The sequence below is a fragment of the Micropterus dolomieu genome, linkage group LG10 (genome assembly GCF_021292245.1).
Source record: "Micropterus dolomieu isolate WLL.071019.BEF.003 ecotype Adirondacks linkage group LG10, ASM2129224v1, whole genome shotgun sequence".
NCBI classification, from domain to species: domain Eukaryota; kingdom Metazoa; phylum Chordata; class Actinopteri; order Centrarchiformes; family Centrarchidae; genus Micropterus; species Micropterus dolomieu.
The window spans coordinates 14,177,385-14,195,654 of NC_060159.1; the positions used below are offsets into that span (position 1 = coordinate 14,177,385).

Below are 18,270 nucleotides of genomic sequence, written 5' to 3' on the forward strand. Positions count from 1 at the left end.
GAGGGAGGTTGGCGGTGGTGTGGTGCTTCTTCCATTTCCTGATAACTGCACCGACAGTTGATCTTTTCTCTCCAAGTTGCTTTCCGATTCTCTTGTAGCCCATCCCAGCCTTGTGCAGATCAACAATCTTGTCCCTGATGTCCGTAGAAAGCTCTTTGGTCTTGCCCATGGTGGTGATGTTGGATGCTGGTTGTTTGGGTGTTGACAGGTGTCTTTTATACAGGTAACGAGGTGAGGCAGGTGTATTTGATGTAGATAATTGGTTGGGATTGGGGCTGTGTCTTAAAGAAAGACTAACTGGCTTGTAGGAGCCAGAATACTTGCTGTTTGGTAGGGGGTCATATACTTGTTTTTCCTCATCAGATGGTCATCAATTTTTATAAATTCATATGATGTGATTTTCTGGAATTTTCTTTGGGATTCTGTCTTTCACTGTTAGAATGTAGATATGATTAAAATTGTAGATTGTTGCATTCTTTGTAAGTGGGCAAACCTGCAAAATCAGCAAGGGGTCAAATACTTTTTCCCCCCACTGTATATATACACCATACATATATATATATACACCATACACACAAACACACACACACACATATATGCACGTGTACACATATATTCATATAGCCTACATATATACATGCAATGGGGCAGCGTGCAAGAGATGCTGGAATGAAATAAGTATTATGTGCAGATGTTATGTAGGCCTACATGAGGTAGGTGTATATGATATGTACAGTATATACAATTTGAAAAGGAAAACACCTCATTACAAGTAAAATCCTGCATTCAACATTTTACTCAAGAATAAGTACAGAAGTATTTTGAGCCAATGTTTTCTAAGAATCAAAAGTAAAAGCAGTCATTATGCAGAATGCTTCCTTTCAGAGTGTTATCAAAGCCTATTATTTTATTGGATTATTATAAACATGTAGGAAATAGCTTATGTATGTAGTGTACTTGTTGTTCAGTGGTTGTTTTGTGTCTTTCTTTTTGTTTTGTCTACCTGACGAAAGATGCAAATTAGCTGCTAGCTAACTCTGGTGCAATTACTTTTAATTGCGCACTGTCCCTGCCAAAAGAGTAAAGAAAAGTGTTGTGGGTGGTCGAGGTTGAGCTAATTTAAAGCTGAGGTAGGCAATTTATTTCAGAAACATTTTTTGTTATAGGCTATTTGTTAAAATTCTCTTTACATCCCGACAGCAATCAATAAATCAAATGCCGGGACACAAAAATGTAGCTGTTGCTACATACTTTGTACAGTATAATGGTGGGTAGTTAAATCTGTAACAGTGCAAAATATTTTATAAACTTTGCATGTAATATCTTAAAGTTACTAACAGCCCATATACCACATAAATATAGTGGGGGGAAAGTACATTATCTATCTCTGAAATGTAGTAGGGTATATTAAGCAGCATAAAATGGAAATAGTCAAGTTGAGTAGGCCAATACCTCAAAACTGCATCGATTTACAGTAGACTTGAGTAAATGTTGAAGGCTATGTCTGCGATATTCAAATTATATTTTAGAAATTCCAAATACCATAGATTGAAGCTATAATAACACACATATATTTTCCAACATAATCACAAACATTTTCCAGTTACAATTTTAAAAAGGTTTTTTCAACACGGGACATTATTATTAATTATCAGGTCAGTTCGTGTACACAGGTCCGAGAAGCCAGAGACAAAAGTACCAGACTACACCGGAAAACCAGACAGGTTTCCTTCAAACTAAAAGATCAAACGTCATGGGGATTTTATTTTTTAATTGAGGCTGACGTGACTCTTAACTATTTGTACAAGATGTGTCTGAAACTTTTCTCGTGAGTAAAGAGATCCATCCAAGTTGTCTGTTAGGCTACATGTTTTGTAACCCAGCTCATCCTGTTATAGAGGCCTGTGACTTTTAAAGTGTAGGCCATAGACTGTAGGTGTAGACCAATGTGGCTGTAACTATGTAGTGAAACAGGGGACAATAATTACCATTTTGTATTATTTAAATAGTCTTCTATTTGTAGTCGGAAAAATGTCATATTATACGACGAGGCTTTTACTTTTAAAACCTCAGTCCGGAAGTACCTCTTACTTGACTTGTGATTCACGCTCAGATCGGGCGGACAGCTGAGGGGGGTATTAACCATCAGCACGACCACCGAGCAGCTCTGAGTCTCTGTCCTGAACCCTCATAATGCATGGGGGCAAGAGAGGACTGGTGGCTCCGCAGAACACTTTTCTTGAAAATATTGTCCGTCGCTCCAGCGGTGAGTTTTACTCTAACAGGGAAAAAAGAATGAAAGGATTTTGATTGTCATGTCAGTCAAGGCACCACACAGGACTGCATGGGATGCTTAAGTATAGCCTACCTATAATATTATTAAATGTAATTTACTAGAAACCATCAACTAACACATTCTTGTCATTTTCACTTTTTATTTATTCATTTTTTTACAACTACCTAACAATATATACATCCTGATGAATTGTGCAATACGGTCCAAATCTCCGGGATTAATAAAATATAATCTGTATATTAGCCTATTCATCCATTAGCTATACAAACAGTGTTCCCTCTGAAGAGAAAACACTTTGTTATATGATTTAGGTGAGACTGTATTGTTTTATTTATTGATTTAAGAATTACTCATTCTAATACAATGTCGTTTATTTCTGATGACTTCCTCAGGATAAGAAACTTGAGCTGTGTTTTCTCTGTGGCTGATTTTTTTTGTGTGTGTTGTGTGTGTGTTGCATTTAAAAATGCATGTGGGCTGGGCACTTGTATGTGCATGAGGCAGAAGTGCAGAAGGCAGTAATTTGGTCAGTCAGACAATATTTATTTATTTTACCTGAAGCCCAAAAGTGCTCATGATGTGCTGCATGGTGCCTTTCCAGTGACAACCCAGGGTGAATTTGTCTTATTGATTTTTCTAAACGTCAACGCTCATATAAACATAAACAGTGAGACAGTGAATATGAGAACAGTCTTACAAAGATTGGTTTTACAGCCATTAAGAGGGGCCTTTTTAGTTAAGTTTTGTTTTTCATAAAAGTAGCATTGAAAATTAATTGTTGGATTGACAGTCTGTTATGGCAGGCAGTTGCTCCCCTGTGAGATTGAGGCTTATTATGTGTGAGATTTAAAGTTTTCATTACAGGTACAGATTAGGTGTATGGCCTACACCTGCAGAGGGGCTGCATTTATCATAACATAAACTCATCCAACGCTCAAGCATTAAGTTCAAGATAAACAGGCAGTTGTTAATGGGTGTAATTTGGAGAAAATGTCCTCAGTCTTTTCTCTCGAGACCGCAACTCCCTCCAAGCTGTTGTAAAGCTGAGGAACTGTACGGCTCCTCATCAAAATTTCATTAACATTAAGGGTGGAACATGAACATTTCATCAACAACTATTTCTTTCCAGAGACTCATCTGACTACCATTGTTTACTGCTGCTTTAAATATTAATGATCTTTTTCTGTTATATATGGTTATTAAAAGAATGTTAGTAGGAGAGTTTGCTTTTCACTGATTTAAATAATTGCACAGAATATGTCAAGTAAAGATTTATATAAATGCTGAGGTTATCAAAAACACTGGTCAGCAGGGACTGTTACGTAACTCCAGTTGTAATGATTGGAAGACAAAATCCCCAAAAGGTGATCAACAGGTGCAGTAGTCTCAGGTGTTGTTAGTAGAGACTAGTTTTGTTTCAGACTGCTGTATTTTTTGTTTTGTTGCAGAAACCAGTTTCCTGTTGGGGAATGCACAGATCGTGGAGTGGCCGGTCGTTTACAGCAATGACGGATTCTGCAAGCTGTCTGGATACCACAGATCTGAAGTCATGCACAGGAGTAGTACCTGCAAGTAAGATGCTTCTTTGTAGTCTATTGGCTGAAGGTGAAGATACACTGGACGGTTTATATTTTAAGAAAAATGGTTGGTTATGTGGTCTTATGGTGCAGGTGTTCTTTATGTTGATGCTTAAAGGTCACCTAAAGCTTGAGAATATATGGCACAATATGTAAGCATTTATTTGGTGACCAGTGAATTAATATATTTGGCAGGGACTTTGCTCGTTGATCAACAGAAAAAAAACTTGTAAATGATCCAGATTTTTCCACAGAGGCAAATTTTCACCAGTCCTGTTTTTTCATGTTCAAAAGGAACCCTAAAATCTGAATTGATCTTTATATACATATATATATATATATATATATATATATATATATATATATATATATATATATATAAGAAACATATATTGGAAAGGTCAACTAATTCAAAAATATGGTTAAATGGTCAAATTTGACAGAGAACCAGCAATAAAATACAACTTGAATTTTCTGTTATCTCTAGAAAATGTGACTGTGGATTTGCTGCAAGTACCATGCAGATTTAAAGAAACAAAGTGTTCACTCCACTTTTAGTTATTACACTCTCCCTTTTGCTTCTTCCTTATTTTGCAGTTTCATGTATGGTGACCTGACTGATAAGAAGACTATAGACAAAATCAGAAAGACCTTTGATAACTATGAGTCCCATTTCTATGAGGTGTTGCTCTACACAAAGAATAGTGAGTATCACCAGTAAGCTCTGTGTTTTTACTAAAATATCATCAAATGCACTATTAGAAGTTAGTATTTCTACAATAACCTTTACTCCTTTTTGTCCCATTTTCCATCTGTGCTCCCTCACAACTCTCATTTGAATTGTTTCCTACAGGAACACCAATATGGCTTTACATGCAGGTAGCTCCGATCAGAAATGAGAATGACAAGGTGGTGCTTTTCCTCTGCACCTTCAGAGACATTACACTTTTCAAACAGCCGATTGAAGATGAGTCAACTCGAGGTGAGACAGTTCATATTCTTGTAGCTAGACTAAATGGTTTCCACCGGAGTGTATTCAGTATTTCAGTGTAGTCGCGATGAACTGTTGGATCCTCATTTCTTATTCCACACACTGAAGGGTTAGAACACGCATTCACATCAAAGATTATCAAAGTTCGGTTTAACCCGACGACACCATGGAGGGTGCAGCGCCGTCGAAAGTCACCAGCACACATGAGTGGCTGTGACGTAACAGACGTTTGTTTCCTGGTATGTAACACATACAGCTGTCCAGGTGTTGTGTGTGCGGGTCAGTGAACACTGGTCTCTGTGGGTCTAAGCGGTGATTTGTCCCAGGGGATTAAGTGTGCCACTAAGACTTGAACATACATCAAGCAGAAACAAAGGACACTCAGACCACACAGAGATGGTAAATGTATGAAAATACACAGGGAATAAAAGAATATTAGTCCATTTTAACACAAAATGTTCCAGCTGACAGGGTAAAACTGCATTAGACACAATTTGACTGATACAATTTAAACCATCTCAAGTCCCACTCAGCATACAGTATACCATATTGTGTTGTTAATTTTAGCGAGAAACCTAATTTGTAGTATTCAGTAGCATAACATATGCAGTATTCCCACATTTTACACCAATACACTTGCCAAGATGCAAACTGAAGGAATCTTGTAGTCCTGCCTCTTCGCTCCAGTGTGGACAACCACACACTGAGTTCATGTTCAGTAACGTATCCTCTAAGTGTTTTCTTTGTAAGGGGGAATGAACATTATATTGTTATTGTGAAATTAAAAAGTGAATGCATTGTTCTCTGCGACTGAAAACATTCCTTGTACCCATTCAGATGTGGGAAATTTTTTGAGGAAATCTGCATTTATAAAAAGGAGGTAAGGATTCCATGTGGTGCAATAAATTGTCTGTCTTTTTGTCTCTAAGCAGGATGGGCGAAGTTTGCCAGACTGACACGGGCGCTGACCAACAATCGCAACCTGGTGCAGCAGTTAGCACCGCTGAGCAAGACCGAGGTCAGCCACAAGCCTTCCAGATTGGCTGAGGTGAGGTTTATCGGAAAAGTTTGTTTTCAAACACCATGTATCTACTTAAATATAACTCAGGTTCAATCAGGAAAGTCCCTTAAAGTAGTTTCCAATCAAGAAAATAGTTACTTCACAATTTAAAGGAAAAGTTCAACCTAAATGTGTATAGCATGTAAAAGACATTTCTGGGGCCATATTGTTATTTGATGATGGAGACAGCATGGTCTTACACTATGTCAGTATTACCAACACAGCTACCATGACGTCTAATGATAATAATCAGGCTTTGCTATTAGCCAGTGAGAGTCCGAGTTTCTTTCTAGACTCAGCATCAACAGTCTTAAAAAGAAAAACAGATTATAAATAATACCAACTCTTAATAGCCCTGATCTGTCCTTAAACCATTTGTCTGACCCTTTTCACACTTACGATGACTTCTGTTCCTTGATACACTTTGCTTGCTCTTGGTGGGAACTGTTGGGCTTCTGTAAATATCATCACAGAGTACGGTCTAGACCTGCTCTTTTATGAAAAGCGCTGTGAGATAACTGTTGTTGTGATTTGGCGCTATATAAATAAAATTGAATTGAATTGAATTGAATTGAACTTTACATGTGATTCTGTACTCATGATGATAAATGTTCCCTCTCAATAAAAAAGGCTCTCCAGCTGGGATCAGACATTCTCCCTCAGTACAAACAGGAAGCCCCTAAGACCCCCCCGCACATCATCCTCCACTACTGCACCTTCAAGACCACCTGGGACTGGGTCATCCTCATCCTGACCTTCTACACCGCCATCATGGTGCCCTATAACGTCTCCTTTAAGACAAAGCAAAACAATTTGGCTTGGCTGGTGGTGGACAGCGTTGTAGATGTCATCTTCCTGATCGACATTGTGCTCAACTTCCACACCACCTTTGTGGGGCCTGCAGGAGAGGTCATTTCAGACGCCAAGCTGATAAGAATGAATTACATGAAGACGTGGTTCGTCATCGACCTGCTGTCCTGCCTTCCGTACGATATCATCAATGCCTTTGAAAATGTGGATGAGGTGAATGAATTGTGAATTTCCTTTAATAGATAATAACTTGTTGACAATTCTTTTCACTTAGGATTGATTTAAAATGGCTCAGGCATTGGTACATGACACTGGACACTGATTTCTTGTTTCTATGAAGGATATCATTACATCTGCATCTCCAGCAAGTCACCTCCGAGAGTCTTCACATTTGCACAGGAATACCACACGGACAGAAGACTCTGTACTCCCAGTAAGGAAATCCATGTTTTTCTTTTAAAGTTACTTTAATCAAGTTTCTTACATATTAAAATGGATGGATCAAATTACTACATGTAATGATAAAGGAGTCGATTGTAGTGACAAACCTACAAAGAATTGTCACTACCTGCTCGACACCAATCGCAGCCGCAGACAGAAAGTTAGCAACTAGCTGGTGAACATAGTGGAGCATTTAGCAGCTGAAGAGAGTTGGTGGAGACCCAAACAAAGCTAAAGGAAAGTAAATGCTTTGTAATGTTATTTAGGTGACCCGAAACTAAACTCAAAACTATACTAATGTTGCCGCGGATCTGCTGGATGTGTAAATAAGCTAGCTCTTTGCTTACAAGTTTGCTATGTCAACTTAAGAAAGTGCTGATATGTCAATATTGTGTTCACAGCTTGTTGCAGGTTCATAAGCTGCGATTTCTGAGAAATGTGATATGAATCCTGCAAGATTAAATTTATTTTTATTTCAAACATCAACAGTCACTGTTATATGGGGCTTTCAAGTAAACAACACATTTGTTTATCAGCTCTTGAGGTAACCAGAAGTATTGTTTTAATTTAACTGTGAGAGTGGAAAAATTACTTGCAATCTTAATCTCCTATTGAATTAGTGAGGAAACATTTTGAACAGTAAATGCAGCAGGGCTATTTTCATTCAACATCTGATGATTTCTTTGAACAAATAATGACATTTCAAAAATGGTATAAACTTAAGTTGACATATTCAAATGGCTTGTTTTGTCCGACCAACAGTTCAACCACAACAACCAAATATTTTCTGTGTATTATCATAGATAACAAAGAAAACCAGCAAATATTCACGTTTGAAAAGCTGAAGCAAGTTAGTTTTTGTGGCTTAATTAACTGAATCGATCATAAAAATATTTACTATTTCATTTTCAACCAGTCATTTCCCCTCAACATCGCTGCACGTCTGAGTCACGTCTTCCACCTGTCTCTCCTTGTAGGGTCTCAGCAGCCTCTTCAGTTCCCTGAAGGTGGTCCGCCTGCTCCGGCTGGGCCGAGTGGCCCGGAAGCTGGACCACTACCTGGAGTATGGAGCAGCCGTCCTGGTTCTGCTGGTGTGTGTCTTTGGTCTGGTGGCCCACTGGCTGGCCTGCATCTGGTACAGCATCGGGGACTACGAGGTCATCGATGAGACCACCAATACCATTAAGACGGACAGCTGGCTCTACCAGCTGGCCCTGAGTATTGGGACTCCTTACCGCTACAACGCCAGTGGTACAGGACAGTGGGAGGGGGGTCCCAACAAGGATACGCTGTACATTTCTTCTCTCTACTTCACCATGACGAGTCTCACCACCATTGGATTTGGCAACATCGCTCCGGCCACAGATGGAGAGAAGATTTTCTCTGTGGCTATGATGATGGTGGGCTGTAAGTACTCTATCTCTTTCCAACACCGTATTATTTTAAGTATTTAAAATCTTCTATTATATTTTAAGCTACATTCTCTATTCAGTTGATGTGCTTTCTTATTACTGCAAAATTGCAATCTTTTTCTAAATCTCATGTTAGAAAACAACAAGTCTAATAGATCTGATATTACATAACAGTTGGTATCATTCTATCATTACTGTTCTCAGTTTAAGATGTGGTTAATGGAGCAGTAAATGGAGATGGCATTAGAAAGACAATAAAGTCACACAATTGTCTAATACAGTTACACACAAGCTCTTTCTATTATACACACACACACACACACACACACACGTATTTAAACAGCCTGCAATCAACACAAAGGCTCCAGTTTTTCTTGTGTTCTTCCAAGCCTCTCACAAATAGCACAAACCCCCATTTGTATCAATTGCCAGTGGACAGTTTGTCAAGTGAAATTCAAGGGAAGCCTTTTAAAAGCAGCTTAAATCAAAGTGACCAATGTTTTTCTTCTTCAGTGAACACAGAGTACAGTACAACCTTAACAGTCTCAATCAATCTGAGTAGAGGACAGAAGAACAGCAGCTGCACTGTTGTGGTGAACAGTATGAAGGCAGTGTGTGCTGAAACAGAAAAGATGTGTGTTTTTCCTCACTGACATACCTATTTCTACTGACGTATACCACTTTACTCGCTATGGAAGTTAATGCTCCAATAGGATGTTGTACATTTACCACTAATCTGCCAAATATCTATAAATAATTCAAAACATAACATAGAATTCAACAATTTTATGGTTTTGCCCTTCAAATGTTATCTAAGTTGGATCACACAGGGCTAACATTTAACTATGGCTTGCCCAGCTAGCCATCTGCCACATGGTGATCAGTGTAACAGTGGCCGCTGCCTATAAAGAGCGATTATTAATAAGCTACCAGTTAATGTTGGAAGCTGCAGGTGGGATGGTCATTTATAACTGTCTTATGCCAGCAGAACAACAGCATTATAGTAATAGACACTTTTTGATCTCCGCTTTGAACATCCTTTGATGCAATTTTTCATTTAATTCATCCATTCATAATATGCCTCTACAACCTCGCAAGAGCCGAAACAATCTGGATCCATTTACTAAACAAAATAATGTGCTCCACAGCCCAGCTGGCAGATAGCCAGCTGCCAGTAAAGCAACATATGGTGGAGACGTGGTACTTGTTCAGGAAGATCAGCACAGACGCAAAGCAAAAATTAAGCTCACTATGATAAACACATGACTGCTTTTTATGGACAAGTACGCGGTGTAGCAGAGATCAACATTGTTGTATGCTAATTTATTCTAATTTATTCATCATAAATCACATATAGACACATGCACTCACAAATAAATGTATGTATACATACGTGTAACAAGTAAGCAAGTGACATTGTGTCAATGTACTTCACATTAAAGCACAATAATTCTAAAACACAATTAAAAACATAGATAACCCGTTATTTCTTACTGCCCTTTGAGCCTCTGCTAAGTATTTTTAGCTGCAGTCCTGCATTAAAGGTGACATTTTATACTTTTATACAAAAACTGTATAAAAAACTGTATATATACTGTTTTCTGTGCTTTTCCCTCTCTGCAAATAACCAGTCCATGTGACTGCTATACTCTCTATGCTCACATGGTTTTTGTTGAGCCAGGTCATCAGGGACAGCACCATCCTCTTTCCTCCTTCCTCTACAGCTCTAAAGCCAGAATTACCTTGTGAAACTATGTTAATAATATCACCAAGGATATATCAGCTTTTCGATGATAAGGCATCCATGGCTGAGGCTGAATTAATCACCCAATCTTTCAACCTGTTCGTAAATGTATATTTACTTTATTAATTCATCAGGCATTCATTGACTTTGTTAATTAATTATGATACAAATCTGCCAGATTTAATTAAAAGAATAGTACATTCCTTTACAATGAAATAATGACCTACCATTTAAAATCTTTTTTAACAATTGAGAGAATTTTGTGTACATAAATATCTCCTTAACAGTGTTCGGTAATTCACAAACTCTCCTGACTCATGTAATTCACATTTAGCTGCAGACTCAGTGTTTGAACCACTGGGGAGTGTTTAGGAACTCGGCTTTGTCGATAATAAAAAGTGACATGTTCAGCGCCCATCACAGACTGCTCTATGAGGGTCTGTCTGAAGGTTAGTCACTACCCGGCATCAGAAAAGCATTGTCTTTGTGTTAACCCACTCATACTGACATTATGAAATTATTTTCTCTGCTTTAAATAATTTGTTTAAAACTTTGCTCTGTCACTGATGCTTAATACAACAATACTAGGGACACAGGGTACAGGTAAAATAAATTATCTACAACAACCACAAAACAGTATTTTTTCAGTCTGTATAATTTATGGTTCTGGATTCCAGGTCCGGCTGGGTTGCAGTTTTTGATGAGATGCAACTGTAACTTGCTGTAAGATAAAGAGCAAGCTTATTATGTAGAGGCTTGTGTAAGATGAACTCACAAGTGTTGTACAGTACAGTATAGCATGTAGTCTAGGGAGTGGTGAATGTTAAAGTCACCAAATCTCACCTACCTCAAATGTTTCCAATGAGTCTATCCACCTTAAAAAGTGATTTTCACTATGAGAAGTTAATATATCTAAACGTCAACCTCATTTAAATAACTTTGAACATCTGCATAAAAATAGAAACCTAAATCTATTTTTATGCAGATGTCGGTATTATTTTCATCACCCACTGCAGTTACAGTAATAGCTTCACCCTTTGTGTCACTGTTTCCACTGTCAGCCTTTGCTTACAGTTCCTCCGTCACGACTCGCCTTTGTGCACTAACCTTTGGCCCACTCCTCTAAAACAACATGTAAAGTGATGCAATAAAAACATGTGAGGGAGACGTAAACTGACAGCCACGCTTCAAGGTTTGTACTTCCAAAAGCAAACACCCAGTTCTCTGGTGGTATTTCGATCACGAAGATCCCTCAGTCACACCGAAGTGTCGGGTCCAATTACGGCCAATAAATCTCCTGCTACAGATACAGTAATTATGCGCAAGGAATAGAAGAAAAGGAGAGTTCGCCTGCAGGCTCCAGTGTAGTAAGGACAATGAGCCATCACGTTAGATATGTATCCTAACCTCTGTGATCCTGCTGGGGCGACTGGAGAATACTCTTTCCTCTTGAGTGGGTAAAACCTCACGATAAGAGATGCTGACTGACTCTTTGAGGTCACTGCAGCACAGCACCTACTGAGGAAATGTGCATTATGAATTACATTATAAAGGCTCATTCCACCACTCTGTGTGTGTGTTTGTGTGTGTGTGTGTGTGTGTGTGTGTGGAGGGGCTAGATTTACTATATCTGCGATATAGTAAATCCTTTTAGGACGAGGAGGCCACTATACTTGTGGGGTCTAACAACTTTGTGGGAACCAACCTCTGAGACTGACAGAGGCTCACAGTTTGACAACAGGTAATACAGTACAGAGGAGGTCTTCTTGCTCGGTTTGGCTCATGGCATGGCTCTCATCTATATCAATGACACCACTGAGCAGTTTTACTTCTCCCCTGCAGAGCGCTCCTGTCCTGGGCCGTGCACATCCCATGCCAGTTAGTGATGTTTTCAGTCAGGATGCTTTCTATTGCTCCTCCATAAGAACATGGCATGGGAATTTAACCTTCTTAATTTTCCTTAAGAAATACAGTTGTTTCTGAGCTTTCTTCACCAGCGTGGAGATGTGAGACGACCATGTCAGGTTCTCTGTGATGCTGATTTCCAGGAACCTGAAACTGTTCACCTGCTTCACCTCTGCTCCACTGATGTAGACAGGAGTGTGTGTCTGAGCAGTAGGTTGTTCTCTGAGAAAGATTATGAATTTCCTCCCAATATGAAGTCTCATTGTTGTTGGAAATCCGGCCGATGATATTGATGTCGTCCACAAACTTCACAACAGAGTTCTGTCAGCCCTGAGGGACTCCGGACGTTGTTCACCACTTGAATGGAGACAGCTAGTTAGCAGCAGTTAGCGGTTACTTCAGCAACAAGTAAAACTATCTGGTCATCAGGACACTCTGATTTACCTGACACACAATTCATGGCTCTCTCCAGGTGCTCCGGCTTCCTCCCACCGTCCAAAGACATGCGGAATAGGTTAATTGGTGACCCTAAATTGTCCTTAGGTGTGAGTGAGCGTGACTAGTTGTTTGTCTATGTGCCTATGTTGGATTGGCGACCTCTCCAGGTTGTACCCCGCCTTTCGCCCGATGTCAGCTGGGATTGGCTCCAGCCCCCCATGACCCTATACGCAGGATAAGCGGTTGACGATGGATATGTGGACAATTCATGGCTGGAACAGCTGAAAAAAGTGTTGTGTTGCAGGGTGTGGGCCACTTGGTGTACAAACACCTTTTTTTTTTTTTTTTTTTACATAGAATTGACAGCATAGCGATATCTGCATCTGAATTTGACAAAAGTATGTGTATTGGATTAAAACTGCATACTCCACCTTTAAGATAGACATTTTGCTTACCGGTATACTGAGAAAATTGTGGTAAAATTTGTATTTTTATATTTGATTAAAGCAGTATATAATAAAAATTGTGACATTATTTTGTTTTAATAGGTTGAAAATGTATGTATCAAATATTATAGTAGGTATTTTTTGAAAATTGGGTTTTAAATTAATTGTTAATTGATAAATTAAAGGAATGGGTTATTTAGATTGAAAACTTCCTTTTATAAGATACAAATCAGGGGGGAGGTACCTGTACAGTAATGTTGTTTTGTACATTTGTAGAGACTCCTTGCAAAGTGCACAATCCATTAAAATGCCTTAAAATGTTGATTATTGATTATTTCCATGTCTGTAGTAAATGCATTAATTTATACCATAATTGAAAAATGTAGATACAAGTTAAAGGGTGCATGTATTGTTTTAACCCTCTAAAACCTCCCAACACTCATATAATCCATTAAAATATTGATGACCAAATGACCAAATAATTAAAAACAAATCTGAGGTGTAATACCTGAAAAACGGTTCTGGATACTAGTATATAATATTTTTTTGACTTGAAAACATTTCAGACCTTCATTTGAACCAAAATCCTGGATCCTGATTTGCTAAAATAAAATTTATCCTCTCATCTTAAATTGAATAAATCTGCCCTGCGTGTCAGTCTGTTTGTAAGGCTGCTTTGTTTTCCATTTCTTGTTTTTAGCTTTGCTTTATGCAACCATCTTTGGAAACGTCACCACCATCTTCCAGCAGATGTACACCAACACAAACCGTTACCACGAGATGCTCAACAATGTGCGCGACTTCCTGAAGCTTTATCAGGTTCCTAAAGGTCTGAGTGAGAGGGTCATGGACTTCATCGTCTCCACCTGGGCCATGTCGAAGGGCATTGACACAGATAAGGTATTATTATAGATCCAAAACAAACATCTCTTACCATCTCATGACAACACCTTATACTATTCGTATAGCAATAATAATAAATAAATGATTGGATAGAGGTATAAAGTTAAACTGATGCACATTTCTGTCTCTGACTGTCAAAAAGTAAAAACGATAACATTTTAAACAGTATCGTAAAAAAAAAATGGGTGGGGTTGAAAGGTGGATGTGGCGACATGAACAATAACGAGCCTCAAAGGTCACAGCAGATCATCAAGCGCACTCATTGACCCTTAGGGAAACTAGATCTTGTGCAACTTTAGGTCCTGCAGCTCTGGAAAGTGATATTTTTGCTAGGCTTTGGCAAAATAACAGCAGATTGATAGTTTAAATGTAATTACCAATACTTAATGGATCGTACGAGACACCCTGAAGAAGGCAAGTGTGCGCTGGCATGTTTGTATAATGTACGTGCCCATATTTTAAAAAAAGTGTATTTGTAACCATCCACTTGAGACTAAAGTGTTGAGTACCTAGAATTGGACGGTTTATGCCACATCTTACCTGTGGATGAGGGCATATTTTTACCTTTTTGAAATTCCTTTTCTCCTCCAAGAGCATCAGAAATCACTTCATTAGTTGCTGGAGTTTCTGGACCTAAAACATCTTTCTGACCTATACTCTGTTTTGAAGAAGCCCTGCCACTGAAATACTGTCACTGCAACATGTAGTAATTCAGCTACAACAGACTATTCATGTTTCTGCTATAGTTGTTTTATCCTATCATACTGAAATGCCTCCATAAAAACTTTTGGCTGCTTTAATGTTGACCACTAAGTACATAATGATTACCTGCTCTGATATCTCTACAATTTCTCCTAGGTTCTCTCAATTTGTCCCAAAGACATGCGGGCAGACATCTGCGTCCACCTCAACAGGCAGGTGTTCAATGATCACCCGGCGTTTCGCCTGGCCAGCGACGGCTGTCTGCGCTCTCTGGCTGTGGAGTTTCAGACCACACACTGCGCACCTGGAGACCTCATCTTCCATATCGGAGAGAGCGTAGATACCCTCTGCTTTGTGGTCTCCGGTTCCCTCGAAGTCATCCAGGATGATGAGGTCATCGCAATCCTAGGTAATCCAACGTAATATTATGAAATAGATCAGGCCATGGTTTATTGTGGCATAGATAAAACTAGAGCAAAGGTTGTCTCAGTGCAAAAGACTTACAGGATGGCCTCTTCTCTTCCACTGAAAGCTCTTTTTGTGCTATATTGCCACATATTCTGTTTGCTATTATGCTACTGTGTCCCCCTTAAAAAGGAAATGTAACGTTTGTATGTCACCAGAGATGCTTATGTCAGCAACACTTTCTCCCTGTAATAAACTAAGTGACTCACTCCATCCAGGTAAAGGCGACGTGTTCGGAGACGTGTTCTGGAAAGAGACCACGCTAGCCCGGGCTTGTGCAAATGTCCGAGCTTTGACTTACTGCGACTTGCACATCATCAGGAGAGAAGCTCTGATGAGGGTGCTGGACTTTTACACGGCATTCGCCAACACGTTCTCCCGCAACCTCATCCTCACCTGCAATCTACGAAAACGGGTAGAAATGACTGTTGAACTCTTAACGGAAAACATAGCAGTCATTTTTTTCTTTCCAGTTACTTACCAGTGTATGTTAAACATATTCTAGTGGAGTGAAGCTTCCAAACACACCAGATATGCCAGGCTGAAATTTGGGTTCGCTGCAAACATCATAAAGCTACAATAAAGAGCTGGAACAAGCTGATACAGAACATATATGATACTGTGTGCAGTAGCCGGATTTTAAGAACCATAAAGCTGCTTAAGTGGATACAAAATTGTAGCTCAATGGATTTTGTCATCAATTCTTACCTTTAAAAGGAAAGTTGCAATTTGACCAATGTGTGAAAAAGATCCATTTAAATAGTATACACTGCTCCTAATAACATTCAGATTTCAGAAGCTTGCAATAGGGCAATCACAAAAATATAGTGAGCAACTAAGACTCTTATTAATATTGGATAGAGCTTATCCAGGCTATAGGCTACACATTAATCAAGGCAAATGGCTACATGTTAAAAGATTTATGGCTAGAACTTAAAATGTATTTAAGGAAAATAAAGCCATCTATTATTCATTTTAAGAGCTTTAAAGCTGTTTGTTGTAGCATAGATTTAAGATTTACTCTCTGCCCTCTTTACCGTTATGCAAAGGGCACAAGCTATAGGTGTTTGCTATGTTGCAGTGCCCCTATTTGCTTTTGGTTTTCTTTTTTCTTGCTATTTTTTTAGTCAGTTATGTGTTATAAAGCAACATTTTGAAATTTCGTTTTTGGTTTCAGTGTGTTTTTGCATTTTGTGCAGCTGACTTGATTAAACAGATTTCTCTTTGACCATAAACTTGTCCTAGACCTTGTGTACATGCTGTAGAGCTCTACTATTGTCATTTAAAGTGTGTATATCCCACGTCACCGTCCTCATGCACGGATTCTCCCTCTTGCAGGTCATCTTCAGAAAGATTGCTGATGTGAAGAGAGAGCAGGAGCGCCAGAGAAACGAGGTGACTCTCTCCATTCCTGAAGACCACCCGGTCCGCAAGCTGTTCCAGAGGTTCAGACAGCAGAGAGACTCTCAAACCTTTGATCATAACTGTGTGCAGGTGGAGTCGCAGCATTGCCATCACTCCGACTCAAACTCTTACGCACAGTGTCAGTCTGTGTCTTCTCAGCAGCAGGGGTACAGCTCCTCTGTGCAGAGTAACACACCCTGTGCTGGAGGAGGGGGCAGCATGGCTGCGCCTCCACAAGCATTTATCCACGCTGAGGAGTCAGAGCAAAGCTGCACAAAAGAGGCTGGGGACTCTATATCAAGGCCTTGTGCAGAGATTCAACTTTGTCAGAGGGTCAGCAGCCCTGTAAGGAGCAGTGGTGCAGGTGGAGAGGGAGCTGTAGGTGGTGGTACAAGTGGCAGAGGCTCTCGAGGCTGGGCAAAGTTTAGAAAAGCAGCTGCACCACTGCCTCCTGCTGTCGAGCAAGAAAAGCAGATGCAGAAAGCAGAGGAGTGGCCCGGGGGATCCCAGTCCTCAGAACAGTCAGCAGCTGCCAACAAGAACCGGGACTCGGCGGAAAGCGGAGAGATAGGGAGCACAGAGGGTGGCAACAGCGCCGGAGAAGCAAGTGAAGAAACTAGTGCCCTGCACAAAACGGACTCCTGCGACAGTGGCATTACAAAGAGCGACCTGCGCATCGACAGGGCCGGAGATTCAAGAAACTCCTTTGAAAGGAGCCCCCTGGAAAAGAGCCCGATGGAGAGAAACCCTTTCGAGCACAGCCTCGGGGTCGACTCCCTCAAACACTCTTTCGTCCAGCCGGCTTCTGAGCAAGCGTTCCTTCAAGCCACCCTGCATGCGGCCAAGCTGGATCTGAAGGGAGACATTCAGATCCTGAGCGGCCGCCTGTCAGTCCTCGAGTCTCAGGTGAGCGAGATCCTCCGGCTGCTGTCGATTAAAAGACGACTCTCCCTGCCCCCGACGTCTTCCCCGAAGGCCAGAGTGAAAAGTCAAGCCCCGGTCGCCGCCTCCAGGCCTGTGACGCCGAAAGAGGATGATGGCCGTTTTTGAACGAACTAAAAACTAATTTTTAGAAGCACCAGTTTGCATGTTGTGCTGGCCTGCCAAAGACATTTCTTGCATTAAAAACTTGCATGCAGGAATCCAATCCCCTTTAATGTAACCTTAGCACTACAAAAACCCAGGGATTATTCTAATAGTCTTTGACTTATGAGGCACTTATATGGTCCTGTGTGTGCTACATTTGAGAATACTGAAAAGGAACAGGAACAATTATTGAACAAATAAAAACATTTTTACTGTTATTGCTATGAATTTACTAAATTTTTTTTAACCAGCATCATAAACCAGCGTAGAGCTACATTATCTCTTGTATGATACTCTGATGAAGGCTTATGTTACAACATCTCAGCCTGATAGGACGATCAGTAAAAGTCACATTTGAAAAAAAAGAAACATATAGGCCTACTTATGTCGAGACTTTTTTTGTAAAGCTGTAATTTTCATGATCTCCTTGGATTTTTTTCTTTCTGGATGTTAATTTACAGTTTTCGAGCAGAACACCTGACCAAAGGGTTCAGCGAGGAGGATCTCCTGCCATAACTTTTGCAATTATTTAAACAAATTTCACTTGCTCCTGTCTTAGAGAAAGCAGGAGCAGCTCAGACTTTTTATCA

The 18,270-nt window shown here is 39.8% G+C and overlaps 1 protein-coding gene across 2 annotated transcripts; it reads left to right on the plus strand.

Annotated features, from left to right (window-relative positions):
- Positions 1-2,151: 2,151 nt before the first annotated feature.
- LOC123977819 (potassium voltage-gated channel subfamily H member 5-like) lies at positions 2,152-17,817 on the plus strand. Of its 2 annotated transcripts, none has more exons than XM_046060808.1 (12): positions 2,152-2,266; positions 3,745-3,868; positions 4,471-4,577; positions 4,727-4,855; positions 5,794-5,912; positions 6,555-6,947; positions 7,075-7,167; positions 8,153-8,582; positions 13,821-14,020; positions 14,882-15,134; positions 15,409-15,605; positions 16,529-17,817. In XM_046060808.1, exons 1-12 carry the CDS (start codon positions 2,194-2,196, stop codon positions 17,642-17,644), a joined length of 3,234 nt encoding a protein of 1,077 aa, XP_045916764.1. In that variant the 5' UTR covers positions 2,152-2,193; the 3' UTR covers positions 17,645-17,817. The 2 variants fall into 2 exon arrangements, with proteins under 2 accessions (XP_045916764.1, XP_045916765.1); XM_046060809.1 differs by having other exon boundaries at positions 5,797-5,912.
- The last annotated feature ends 453 nt before the right edge of the window (positions 17,818-18,270 follow it).